Source organism: Protomyctophum bolini, assembly GCF_963924005.1.
Source record: "Protomyctophum bolini genome assembly, chromosome: 1".
NCBI lineage: Eukaryota > Metazoa > Chordata > Actinopteri > Myctophiformes > Myctophidae > Protomyctophum > Protomyctophum bolini.
In genome coordinates, this window is record NC_137862.1 from 21,927,333 (window position 1) to 21,941,654 (window position 14,322).

At 42.3% G+C, this 14,322-nt stretch overlaps 1 protein-coding gene across 1 annotated transcript in view; it reads right to left on the reverse strand.

Annotated features, from left to right (window-relative positions):
- Positions 1 to 3,328: 3,328 nt before the first annotated feature.
- The window catches only part of LOC308312848 (synaptosomal-associated protein 25-B-like), a 64,479-nt gene continuing 53,485 nt past the window's right edge, over positions 3,329 to 14,322 (reverse strand). The window contains exons 5-8 of the mRNA XM_080759587.1: positions 14,064 to 14,181; positions 9,443 to 9,562; positions 8,207 to 8,351; positions 3,329 to 5,333 (exon numbers count right to left, since the gene is read on the reverse strand). Coding sequence (XP_080615713.1) covers positions 5,265 to 5,333; positions 8,207 to 8,351; positions 9,443 to 9,562; positions 14,064 to 14,181 — 452 coding nt within the window. The 3' untranslated portion in view covers positions 3,329 to 5,264. The remainder of the gene's footprint in view (positions 5,334 to 8,206; positions 8,352 to 9,442; positions 9,563 to 14,063; positions 14,182 to 14,322) is intronic.

Sequence of the window (14,322 nt, forward strand, 5' to 3'; positions counted from 1 at the left end):
ATGTGATCAACACATAACACAAGGCCCGGGGCGAGGGTCACAAAGGTGCAGTGGACACAGGGTTTGGGGGGCAGTGCCACAGCCTCTCTCTCTCTCTCTCTCTCCCCAACTCAATGAGTGCTCGAGCCACTTTCAATGTGATTAAACCAGCGATTATGTTTCTTAACTTTGTGAGATGAATGAAGCAGACCACAATACCTTTCTGTGGGTCCGGTGTGCGGTCACCGGTCAGCTGTCTGCCCCAAGCAAGAATTTCAAACTCACAAAACGTATTCTTCGTATCCTTTCCTTTTGTTATATGATCCAAAATGGACGATATGCTCCCAGTCTCTTAACTTCATTTCCCCCTCCACGGACACGGGACAAAACGGATTATAAAGTAAATAATAAACTCATTTCATTTAAAATACTTCCACCCGCCATTCTTTCAGTTTCACATAAACAACCACACACGAGCAGGTGCTGTGATTGGTCAATAGCCAATGACCTCACGGTCTGAGGCGGGCATTAGGGCTGAGCACAGCCCTCTATTGGCTCGGGGGCTGAGAGATTTTAGCCCCAATGGCAAGTAAACCAAGCAGGCGTGTCTTGGCAGCTGTCAATCATTCAACGCAATGAAAGCCAATGGAAGCATTTTGGGCTGTAAAAAATCAGCCCATTTTGACCTATTTTGTTTTTTTCTTGTATCTATTTGATGCTGTTGCTGCTTTAGATTATACCAGAATATAAAAGTATCTATTCTAAAACATTTTAATAATAATTTATCATCTTTACTCCATAAGATAGGGGGGGCTCAGCCCCCCTTGCCCATACATACGAGCCATCCCTGGGCAGTGGGCATACGCACTGTTCCTATACCAATAACCAGCAGGCAGAAGCCAGAGATCTTCTGTCTGTCTCTGAGAGACAGACAGAAGATAATTGCTAATGCCTATACAATATCACTGGTATGTTGTCGACTGATATGTTCATTATTCATTTCATTTCAACTGAGCAAACTTTGTTCAATATAGCCTATAGGTGGCCTATAGCCTATATATTATAGGCCCAATATACACCCAAACCAGAATAACGACTGGACCTCCAATTGTGTTATGTCCTACTGCTGCGTTAGCCTGCGTAAGATCACTCCCATACCTGTGAAATAACGAGCCAATTAAGAACAATAGGACAAAGGTGAAAATTGGCCGTTACAAAAAACAAACACTGTGCATCACTGAAGAGTGAAGACTTCATGATCTTGGACGGTTTCAGGCTAGCCACAGTGCTGATAATAAAAGCATCACTGCACCTACAGCAGATCGGCAGCTGGGGGCGCTGTAGGTACTTGTTGACAAGACCTATAGTTGTCATGCATGACTTATACACTGCAGCAGTGTGGGGGTTGCTAAAGCAGCAGACATGCAGCAAGACCAGAAGAGGCATGCAGAAATATGGCTGTACGTCCCCAACATTTAAATATGAATTCTTAGGAACAGGAGATTATTCCAAAAGGATTCTGGTCGGTCACACATATCCCTATTGCTTATTACATGGTCAGCATATGTTGTGTGTAGTGTAAGCCTACTGGGGATGAGGTAATTTGGTTTGGGCCTCTGTCCATAAACCACTAACCACTCCCTCCCTCCCTCTCTACACTGCATGTTCATGTTTGCTGTGTTATATTCTTTAATGTAGGCTACTTGGAAATTTCTTACATTTTATTTACATTATCCTTCATGTAAAACATGACTTGGTTCAGGTTCAGAGGATTACCCTTTTATGTGTATATCTGATGTTTACTCAAGCCTGTGCGTGTGTGTGTGTGTGTGTGTGTGTGTGTGTGCGTGCGTGCGTGCGTGCGTGCGTGCGTGCGTGCGTGCGTGCGTGCGTGCGTGTGTGTGTGTGTGTGTGTGTGTGTGCGCACGTGCGTGTGCGGGCGATATACTTTGTGTATCCATGTTCTTAGTGACGTGGCTAACTGTAATCTGCCCTAAGCCCAGGCCACTGCAGTGGATGTCCATTAGACTAATGTCTGACTTGTCCCGCCTCCCTCTCTCTCTCTCTCTCTCAGTCTGTCTCTCTTTTTCTCTCTCCCTCTCCCTCTCTCTCTCTCCTCTATTTTTCTTCGTCACGAGAGGAGAACCTCCCAGATGCTGTATTACAAGACAAATAAAATGATGCATTGTATTACCTGCGAGCCTGCCCGATGAGATAGCCTATACACGTTGTGGCCGATGTAGGCTGACGTGCCAAGCAGCTGACCAAATAGGTGGTCTACCTAAGCTCACCTGATTACAACCATGGACCATGTCTCTGCTTTTGATATTCTCCCTTTGGCCATTGATCTGTATGGCAGGTGTGGCATATGTTATATCCCTGCTTCGTGTCAGACTGAATTAAATACATGCCATGCATTTCCTTTTGTTTGATATATGAATCTAATAATCTATCTCTACATACAATTTATTATGACATTGTTATCATCACATTTCCTGTGAAGATGTAAGATTAGATGCAAAGTGACACAGAGATTACCTCATCTACTCTTCATAGAGATCCATAAACCTATCATTTATACTTGAATCGCTCACTTAATGTTCCAGTGAGCAATACAGGGTGACAGAGTATAAATTAGGGCTTAAGATAAAAACAAAATGTGATATCTGACTGTGGACGGTGGACCTGAGTGCTTTCTTTGAAGGGAGATGACCTCCAGAGTCAGTTTGAGGAATGTTAATGCTACCAGATTTTCCTGGATCAGATATCACTATCTGCAGACAGTGCTTCTTAGCCATGTGGGCCGGGACTTAAACACAGACTGCAAACTCTGCTCCCACTGTTTTTGACAATGACCAATTTATAGTAGATATTATATTGTTGCTGTCGGGCAGATATCTCTCATCTCCTTAACAATTGTTTTTGTTTTGTTGTTAGATTAACACCATACTTAATCATACTACAGCATCACACAAAAATAGTAGATCTGCAAGCTCAAAACGTGGCACGAAGCAACACGTTTTGAGCTTGTCGATCTGATACTTTTTCTATTGCTATTTATTCCTGAAAACTTGTTTTGGACATGAGGTTTTCACCCGACAGAGACAATATTTGATTTGATATAATATATCAAATGTGGAAGAATCAGATATAGCTATTTCAATAGTGATGTAGAATCTGAACCACGTTGCTCCCTGTAGGTTTATCTCGAGGTAAATTTTCCTTGTAGTATCCAGCTAAAACAAAAGCTTAACAAGCAATAATAATACCACGCCGTACACAGTCATATCAATAACGCAGAAACAGAAGAGACCCCTTGTTTTGTTCTACAGTTATGACATTTTTTTATTATTGGCATTTCCCCATAATATTATTATTTTACAATGATGGTCACAGTCTGGAAAGGTATATATTCGTGAAACAAAAAAAAGAGTGGCACTATTGCAAAAGGTCGCAGGAAACATGGGTCTCTCCTTTGTGTGGTCTTCTAGATACGGAGCATGCGGTCGCCATGTTAAGACATTTTCGTCAAGCTAAAATCAATTATTCAGTAATATCGAGCAGCCATTGGACATGCATAACACACTTAAATGCACAGCTTTATAACTGTCAGGATTTGAATCGGTGGTAATGTAGTCCTGCCAATGTCTGTGTGTGACTGACTGTCTGTGATCCTAACTGCACAGCTTCACTGCTTTGGTTTGTGGTCATGAATCTCACACTCAACTAAGCTCTGTCCCTTTTCACTCGATAGTGTTATAATGTGTTATATTATCCACATTATAACAGTACAGTATACTGTACTGTTATAATGTGGATAATATCCTCCAATATTATTTACTTTATTTACATACTGTATTCAATAACTGCATATCAAATTCCACGCCCAAGTCCAACTTTTCTGCACAACATGCAACAATATAATAATTTACAGTACATAATGTGCTGTATGTATTGCAAAGAACAAACAATACATCAAATTGACCTTTCAACCCTTTCTTTAACCCATTTAGGACAGGAAGCCATTTGGGGTTCTTGTTGCTATGTACAGTATATATAGCAGCATAACATTTTTGTAATTCTTTAATAAATATTTGAAGTTTTTCAGAAAACTTATAGGTCAGGAATTAGAATCGGCCTCAGTCCTAAATGGGTTAAGATGATCAGTTTTGGTTCCCTGAGGATAAAGAACACTGAATAATAGTGTACGATCCAATAACATAAGCATACTGTCTCATTCAAAGACTTGGTTAAAACACTGGTATGATAAACACGGTCAAGCAGTTTCACTGTCAACATGGCTCAAATAGTGTCGCTTTGCTTCCTCTAAAACAGTGCATTGCCGCCCAAAAAGAAGAACAAAGATTTGTTGTTGGGGCAACTGAACATGGTTGGCAATATATATAATATATATATACTTAATTGTTATATTTAACTACGCATAACAGGGTTTTTACTTAGTGTCACAGGGAAAAGAGCTTAAGTCGGAAGGTGTGAGAGCTATAATCATATTAGTGAATATGTGGTGTTATTATCAGTTAGCATCACAACATCTATGCTGATAGTTAAGATAGATAGATAGATAGATACATACTCAGTGTGTTTTACATGGACAACAGTGGAAAACTGACAGGGGGGGGATGATAATAGGTTAAATGCAGTTCCTGCATTTAGTCGAACTCGTTTGAAACGAGATATAAGGTTTTATATTACACATAAACTTAAAAAAGAGAGACATAAAGAGAGTAACAGACAGAGAGAGAAGAGATACATGGATAGACAGATGGAGATGGAGACATGATGAAGAGATAGAACAGGTCAACTAAAAGCCATCACAGAAGCACTACAGTATATACAACCTCACAAAGAGAAGGGCAGCTTTGGGGAGGGGGGGGGGGTCGGTTCATAGATTGTGTTGGACGTGGAACAACAGGACTATCATCATCGTTTTTTTTCTTTAATAAAAGCCAAAGACAGACGACACTGAACGACGTTGACATCAGGACAGGGAGGGGAGGAGGAAGGGGCTGGATGAGGATGAGGAGGAGGAGGGCAGAGGAATAGGGTCTGATATGTGCATGTGTGCAAACCTCTATGGAGTACATTACCACGATAAAAGCGTCACCCGATGTCAAGCAAGGGTGAAGAGCGCTGGGTGCAGGTGGTGGTGGTGGTGGTGGTAGGTGGGCGGTTGGGTGGATGTGTGAGTGGTTGGGTGGAGGGGGTTTATTGGGGAGAGGGTTTGGGACATGAGATGAAAGCACTTCTTCTTCTTGATTCTCAGTTTAGCCACTGCCCAACATCTTTGTGGCACGCTGGTTGGCCTCGTCAATCCTGGTCTTGTTGGAATCAGCCTGGAAGAGAGACGGAAATAAATATGAACAATAAAGCCATTTCAGATAAAAGGATAATCATCCGCTACGGGGCGGTCCCTTCCCAGTTTGATTCCGGGCTCCCCCAGAGTTAGTGTCGAAGTGTCCTTGAGCAAGACCCCGAACCCCCGCTCCCGTTGTGCAGCTTGGTGCCTTGCAAGGTTTCCTCCGCCATCGGTGTATGTGTGTGAATGGGTGAATGCAATGCACAATCTACGTAAAGCGCAGTAAGTAAATAAATCTATGTAAATGCACCATTTATATTGTGTTTTTCTGTTGGAATAGACTGTGAAGATGAATATCCGTGAGGCGGGGACAATAAATAATATTATTACTAGACAGATGGAAAACGAGAGAGGGTTTTTTGGAGAAGGAAGGAGAAAATAAGAGAGGTCGGGCCCGTTATGGCACACAGCTTATCAAGCCTTCCCTGGCCTGTACCCACAGTGGGAGGAAATGCCATGACCTATCTCCTGTTGTCCTGTCCCAGTACGCCTGTCTAGTACACGACCATCTGTTTACCTCTTCACCCCTGCATTCTGCACCCTTCCCCCTTTTAATGTGTCCTACCGCCCCTTCTGTTTCACAACCTCAGACCTCACAACCTCACAACCTCAGACCTGGGATGGAACTGGTAAAAATAAGTTTGTATACAATCATTCTGCTAATAATCATATAATCAAGGGACATTTGTTGTCAAAGTTGTCAAATGCTACTTGGACATTTTAAGACAAAATAAGTAAATAAAAGAATGTGGGGAAAATGGGGGAACTTTATCAGTATGTTTTGGGATAATTTGCAAAAATGGCTTCAAAACAACAAGCTTTTATTGAACAAAAATAAGTCCTGTAGCATGCTGTTCGGCCACTCACGCAGTGATGAAAGTTCTTCTGATCTACAGATTAAGTTTGAAGATGGTTCTCGTCTGGAAAAAGTGGACTCATTTAAATACCTCTGTATCACAATTGACCAAGAACTTTCCTTTAAACATTGGATCTTACCATAAAAAATACATATGGCAGTTTGTGTTTGCACTATACCCCTCAATCAACCCCAAGTACTCCTTCCGCTGTCTATCAGAACACCACAGAAACTATTCTCAAACCTCTCAATGTATTACACAACTCCCTCTGCAGATTTGTATTGAGCTGTTCATACAGAACACACCACTGTTCCCTATACAGTTCACTTGAATGGCTGCATCCTAAGACAAGAAGACTGGTACCAATTCCTCTTTAAATGTGTGCACCTAAACTGCCCTCCATACTTGAAACAGTCACTGCTATTATTATGTACATCCCCATAACCACTTGGACATACACAACGTGCCTACTTTACTATTCCCAAAAGAATATTGTCTGAATCTGGACGCAGGTCATTGCACTACAAAGCCCCATTTGACTGGAACAATCTGACTCTTTTGCTCAGATCTGTGACCTCTCCTGGCCGCTTCAGGATTTCCTGGTGTTCATGCTACTAACACTGCCTGTACTACTGTGTATTTACCTTTATACAAGTCACTGTACTGTACTGTACTGTACTGTACTGTACTGTACTGTACTGTACTGTACTGTACTGTACTGTACTGTACTGTACACCATTTATTTGTCTAAAAAGAGTTGGGGGGATGGGGGAGTGGGTGGGAGAGGATGAGCAAGCTAACTATCTGTACATGTTTGTATTGTGTATTGTATACTGTCTATTGTGTAACTGCACTGTATTGTATAATGTTTTGCCTGTGTATTGGACCCCCTCTAAAATGAGATGCTGCATCGGCAGGCGGTGTTAATGGACATTCTTTACATCCACAAGTGTTGATTTTTGCTTATGACGTCCTGCCGCAATTGACTGAAGACAAGTACGCAAATGTAGTTGGCCGACATAAAAAAGGCAACATCATGGCGAATGGCAGATAAGTAACGGGGTGACGTACTGCAGTCAGAAGATTAAAGCACACTCGGCCAATGCTGGTTGTATTAAATGTGTCCCATGCAGGGTGCCCTCCTCCTCCGTACCTTCTCCATGATCCTGTATTAAATGTGTCCCATGCAGGGTGCCCTCCTCTGTACCTTCTCCATGATCCTGTATTAAATGTGTCCCATGCAGGGTGCCCTCCTCCTCCGTACCTTCTCCATGATCCTGTATTAAATGTGTCCCATGCAGGGTGCCCTCCTCCTCCGTACCTTCTCCATGATCCTGTATTAAATGTGTCCCATGCAGGGTGCCCTCCTCCGTACCTTCTCCATGGTCCTGTATTAAATGTGTCCCATGCAGGGTGCCCTCCTCCTCTGTACCTTCTCCATGATCCTGTATTAAATGTGTCCCATGCAGGGTGCCCTCCTCCTCCGTACCTTCTCCATGATCCTGTATTAAATGTGTCCCATGCAGGGTGCCCTCCTCCTCCGTACCTTCTCCATGATCCTGTATTAAATGTGTCCCATGCAGGGTGCCCTCCTCCGTACCTTCTCCATGATCCTGTATTAAATGTGTCCCATGCAGGGTGCCCTCCTCTGTACCTTCTCCATGATCCTGTATTAAATGTGTCCCATGCAGGGTGCCCTCCTCCTCCGTACCTTCTCCATGATCCTGTATTAAATGTGTCCCATGCAGGGTGCCCTCCTCCGTACCTTCTCCATGGTCCTGTATTAAATGTGTCCCATGCAGGGTGCCCTCCTCCTCTGTACCTTCTCCATGGTCCTGTATTAAATGTGTCCCATGCAGGGTGCCCTCCTCCTCCGTACCTTCTCCATGATCCTGTATTAAATGTGTCCCATGCAGGGTGCCGCCCTCCTCTGTACCTTCTCCATGATCCTGTATTAAATGTGTCCCATGCAGGGTGCCCTCCTCCTCCGTACCTTCTCCATGATCCTGTCGATCTGGCGGTTCTGGGTGTCTATCTCCTGACCCATGTCCAGAGCCATGTGACGCAGGTTCCCGATGATCCCGCCCACCTGTTCCAGGTTGTCATCCATTTCTGTCTCCCGCGCGTCGTCTGTTACCCTGGCAACGCAAAGGAGCAGATGAAATTAACCATAAAGGCAGTACAAGAGAATGACAGCTTGGCACGCGTAACAGTAACTTTTGTAGAAGAGGCAAACTAATATTGTTTATGCCGTTTGCTTTGATTGAATGATTGATTGATTGAACACGTCACGTATTTTTTATGATTTGATTTGGGTGTGTTCTAAATGAAAGTGTTACTGTTGATTATCGTGTATTAATCTAATTATAGTAAACTAATACTATTATAATAAAAAAGATAAAGATCAAGGGAAAAGAGACCTTTTTACATTACAATGTTTCAAGTTTACACTGTACACATGTAAAATAAACAGCATAAACAATATATTAGTTTGCCTCTTCTACAAAACCGTCGCGCGTGCCAAGCTGTCATTCTCTTGTATTATATCGTACTTGTAGTATTTATTTACGGTATATCCCACCACAGAGTAACCTCTTGGCAGACTATCCAACATATAGCCTACACTACAGTAGCATAGCTATCCACCTCGGAGGAAAGTCTGGTAAGGCCGGCAGTGTCGGTAGGCCAATCAGAGGCAGGCGGGGCGTATGCCCCTATGCTTGGACGTAGAATAGATACAGTATACGCCGCTGGTACATGTAACCATAACTTGTTCAATTTTCAACCGATTTTCAAACGGCTTGGTTTGTTATAAATGTCAGTCATGATACTGCATACTTATAATATACTTTCATAATAAAATGAACCATCCTGAATCATAGCCACATTGATAATCTTTGCATTAAACCAAACCGTAAATCTGTCAAGATTTCAGCGAGTTAAGAGCATTTTTGTTTGAGCAGATCACCAGCTATGCAGCTACCATAGAACATACCAGAAAAGTTGATCTAGCTTGTAGATTGGCTATTTTCGGTGAACGTTCCCCCCTCATAATAGAGATTCTAGGACTCGAGCGGCTAAACTTTAAGATAAGACAAGGCATATACAGTATAGTATATATGCCATCTTCACCAGAACACCTCTCCTCACGCAAGCACGTAGGCTACACAGCACACACGCTACACACAGCTATTCATGCACACTCGTCTACAATCTCCCTTCTACACACCTGCGGATGAAGCCCCCACTGATGGCCATCTGTTCACGTTCATCCACAACACGGGCCCCTGGCTGACTGTTGACCACTCCATCCTGGTTTGCACCCCATGCCTGTCCCCCACCCTTAATCCTAACACACGGACAGGCAGTGTTATTAAACATCATACAATAATTTAAAAAAATGTAAAATGTATTCAGTACAATGCAACATATACAGGACATGTACTGTTCAGCCAATTTGCCTACCAAAGCAACACACCAGGCAACATAGGTTTTGAGACATGTACATGCAATTTAGTGCTATTGGTGAATAATTGATCAAGTGTGCTGATCAATTGAATTTGAGCAGGAAAAAGCTCACATGTTGCTTGTGTCAGAAAGTAACTTTACTTCAAAAACATTTAGAAAGCACTTAGTTTAGCACTTGGAGAAAAAAAAGAAGGCTTTATTAAACCTTCTTCCACAAGCACATATAGACCAACATGAACACAAAGACGACAGACACAACGACAAGGTGACAAGCAACAAAGACGTAATAGCATACAGTATAATCTCTCTCTCTCTCGCTCTCTCTCTCATGTTACACACGCACGCACAAACACACACACACACACACACACACACACACACACACACACACACACACACACACACACACACACACACACACACACACACACACACACACACACACACACACACACACACACACACACACACACACACACACACACACACACACACACACACACACACACACACACACACACACACACACAGGTTGGACTGACACAGAAGGAGGGGACATGTCCACACAGAGAAACAGAGAAGGGTAGAAATGTATAAAATCACACATGGAGGGGAACAGGACCAGAGCACAGTATCATTTTAAATTATCCTCAGTTCTACTGAGATAATAATAAATCCCCTCGGAGCCACTGCACAAAATCAATAACAACATACATCCCAAAGTGTACGGCATTGTGAAGATAAAAAAAAAACATGGGTGATAATGGTGAGGAGTATACAGCCCTTCATTTCAACTGGATGGACAGCTTCGTGTCAAAATAGCAGCGGAAAATAAATGTTCTGTGTTTATTTTCACCCGAGGTGGGGTACTAGATGGGGTTGGCCTTTTCCCACATGGAAACTCTACCACGAATGCCAGAAAGATTTCAAAGCCTTTCCTGGTGCACAGCATCTGCAATGTCCTGACCCCACATACTATCCACCCATCCCGTGCTCCAAGCAGGTGAAAAGAAACAGCACAGTTTTTGAACCAGCTGCTACTTTAATGGAGTCTAATAGATCAGATGAACCTCACATAGCTCATCATGACTGGGAGTCACTAAGGTAGATCCAAGAGATGTAGAATAGACCAGAGGTTCTCAAATCCTTGTCCTGGGGACCCAGAATTCTGTTGGTTTTCATTCTGTATTTCACCAGGCAGTCGCTCTAGTTTAGATCTGTGACAGCTTAGTTATTTTTCCCATGTCCTGAAAAGTAACAGATTTGGACATACAAAGCTTCCACTCAATGGCTATGAATTTGAATTTAAAAAAAAATGCACTATTGTCCCCAGGACGAGAGCTGGATAGTGGATACCACTGGAATAGACTTGAGGTAGGCAAACCTTACATAATCATTAGCTTTTTTACTTGATTGGTCATTTTCATGAATTGCCATATAGTACACATATCCTTCTGACAATTCACACAAAAAACAAAACAAAATGAACGAAAAAGAAAAAGAAAGAAGAAAAAAGGTCAAAGCCAAAACGACAGCAAACTGCACACTGATGCCTGATTCATTCATGCACTAGTTTTATAGACACTGTAAATGCATTAATGATTAACACACTCAGGCATCAATATAGTGTACTGTACCATCATCACAAGGTTTAACAGCCTCAACCATTCATTCATAAAAAACACTGTGCTCAGACATGGCTGAGTGGCCATAGTTTGGCTGTTCACACGTACAACAGAGAGCATCATACAAGAGCGTGGCAAACTTGGCACAAGCTTTCTTGTCAGGAAGGAAGATGTGATAACATAATCTGTCTTTCTTTTCCCCTCTCCTCTTCCACCTCCTCAAGTATGAAGCAAGAGCACAATGGCCACCATATGTTTACTGTACATGGTCAATTAGCCTACTGTTTACTGTTAGATGCAATGTAATATTGTCGATATCGGACAGAAACCTTTCATCTCCATACTAATTTTTGTAAATGAACGCCCTACTTGATCATCACACAAAAGCATAAAATGTAGCGGATATACAAGCTTGAAATGTGTTTTGAACATATGACAATATGAGACAATATGTTTATGGGTTGCGATGTAATATACTATAAATTCTAGAATCAGAAACTGCATACACATACAAGCGGTGCGTGATTCTAGAGCTTGGGCTTTTAAAACGGAAGCATCCTATATTGTTTATGCAAAGTTGTTGACAAGTTGGCCCCGAACCTTGTATGATTAAGACTCTGAACAGGATGGTCCTGAAGGTATAGGCAAAGACACTCAATAACAAATAGTTACATCCACATCAGAAGCTTTACCAGGGAAACGGATGTTTAAGGAGGTCTTAATAAAATAAAAACAAAATAGTCACTTTTTCTTTCTGGCTTTGATTATACATTTCAGTTTGAGACTTAAACACTGACAGGGGGCCCTGGAAGATATTATTTAATAATATATAATTAAATATTAACTTCATACATCATGTGACTTATGAAGTTAATATTTAATAATATATAATCTGTTATATTTAGTAATATAGGCAATCTACAAGCCCACAATACGCTGCAGTGCGACACATTGTGAGATAATCATCTATTTTCGGCAGTGTGCAACCAAAGTATATTATATCAAGCCAAAGGGCCCAGCACTTTTTTTAGCAAGATCCTAATTCAAGAGTGGCAGAAAACAGAACCTAAATGGAGAATCAATGTGGAAATACTGTTTAAATATCTGCGTTGTTCTAGAATCTATGAAGGGCATTGCTCGAATTCATTATTTTTATATGTCAGCTGTTATGTGGCCACCTCAGAATGACATTGGTCTAAATAATATTTGTTTAGTTTTGTTTTAGTAAGGAGTCCAGTTTAATTATTGATTAAAACAGCACAGACACTAAAGAACCTCCTTAGACATTTCAGTTTGTCTTCGACCAAAAAACACGTTGTTTTTCAGGGTTATGTTCCTGGTGGAAAGATGCGTGTGAAATGGGCACACTGTTCTCCTGGAATACAAGGTTCAAGTTAGGCATAATGATTTGCAAATGTCTAGTCAGGGACTCATTTAGACCTGGGATATCAGGTGAAAACAATTAATTCCCTCATAGTAAAGACTGCGCCTCACCTCCAGCGCCTGGAGGTGAAAATCACCAAAGAAGTCTCCTTGTATTTACCAGACTCAAACCATGGCTGTTGTTGAGGTGAGGGAATGGCACACAGTTTCTTTGGCCAGGAAATATGGGCGACTGTGGGTCATGCCTATGTTCCCTCAGTCCTATATTATGTTCCTTCAGGTTAGGTTTAGGCTTGCGGTTAGCTTTAGGGTTGGTGTTAGTTATGAGGGAACACAGGGCTGAAGGAACATAGGTACGCTCCTGGTGACCATGGTTGTGCCAAAACATCCCCCAAAACAGCAGAAATTCCCTAATGTTTCCTCGCGACATGAGGTACAGTACATGTAGGGTAAACATGGTTTGTGCTATGTTTTGGTTAGAGCCAGACAGATTAATCAAATATGAAAATCTCCTTCATTTATAGAGTCCACTTGGGAGATCTTCATGTTTGCGTAACTGGAATTACATTGGTGAATTCTGGTAAGATTCAACAATGTTAGTGCCTGGCGGAGCAGTGTGAGGCGACTGACAGGAGATCCGGAGAGAAAGGGGTTATACAGTAGGAAAGGAAACACTGTGACCCGAATGCTGCTTCCCAGCCTGGAAGAGAATCATTTCTCATCTCACAGAGGAATGAAGGGCTCTGAATGGCAGCCATAGAGGTTGGAATCAGTGAATGATGTGGACTGTTGTGCAATGTGTGTTATAGTAGTGGTTCTCAACCTTTTCAGGCCGTGACCCCCCAAAATAATAATATTTGAACTGGGGACCACCCACCCCGAAGCTCTCAATGTAGGAATTGAGGATTTTCCTTGACTCGGTTCCGCAGTTAAATATTGTGAAAATAGCATCCTACAAGCTCAAAGGGAACACTTTTGCGTCTTTCTTACAAAAAGAAGGGGGGAAAAAAGAAAAATCATGATTGAAAGGTTGAAAACCACTGTGTTATATAGTGTAGTGCGGCTCACAATCCGCATGCGCACACATGCATGATGCAAGAATGAAAACAAGCATGTGGAGCCATGCACACGTACCCCCCCCCCCCCCCCCCCACACACACACACACACACACACACACACACACACACACACACACACACACACACACAGTGTTGGAGTGGACAGCATTAAGTTTGGCTGTTGGCCTGGCTCCCTCTCACCATGGATCACACCATGCTCTACTAGGAAGCAGGCAGACACATAGATAGAAAGGCAGGCCGAACGGGCACCACTGAAACACATGCAAGTCGGGCAAAACGCAGGCTTGCACCTACTTTTTACAGGGACATGAGCAAAGACCACATAAGCTTCCTAAATTGTTCAAATTCTTTTCTGCATCCTTCATGTCCTTATTGATCTGGTCCATCCCCTCCTCGATGCGCTCCAGTTGCTCTGATTACCAACACAATGTAATTTATCCACATCAAAAGAACGACAGCACGTGAGGAAGAGAAGAAGAAGAAGAAGAAGAAGAAGAAGAGGGAGAAAAGAGCAGGGTCGGAAAGGAAGACAAAGGAAGTGGAGACAAAAAAA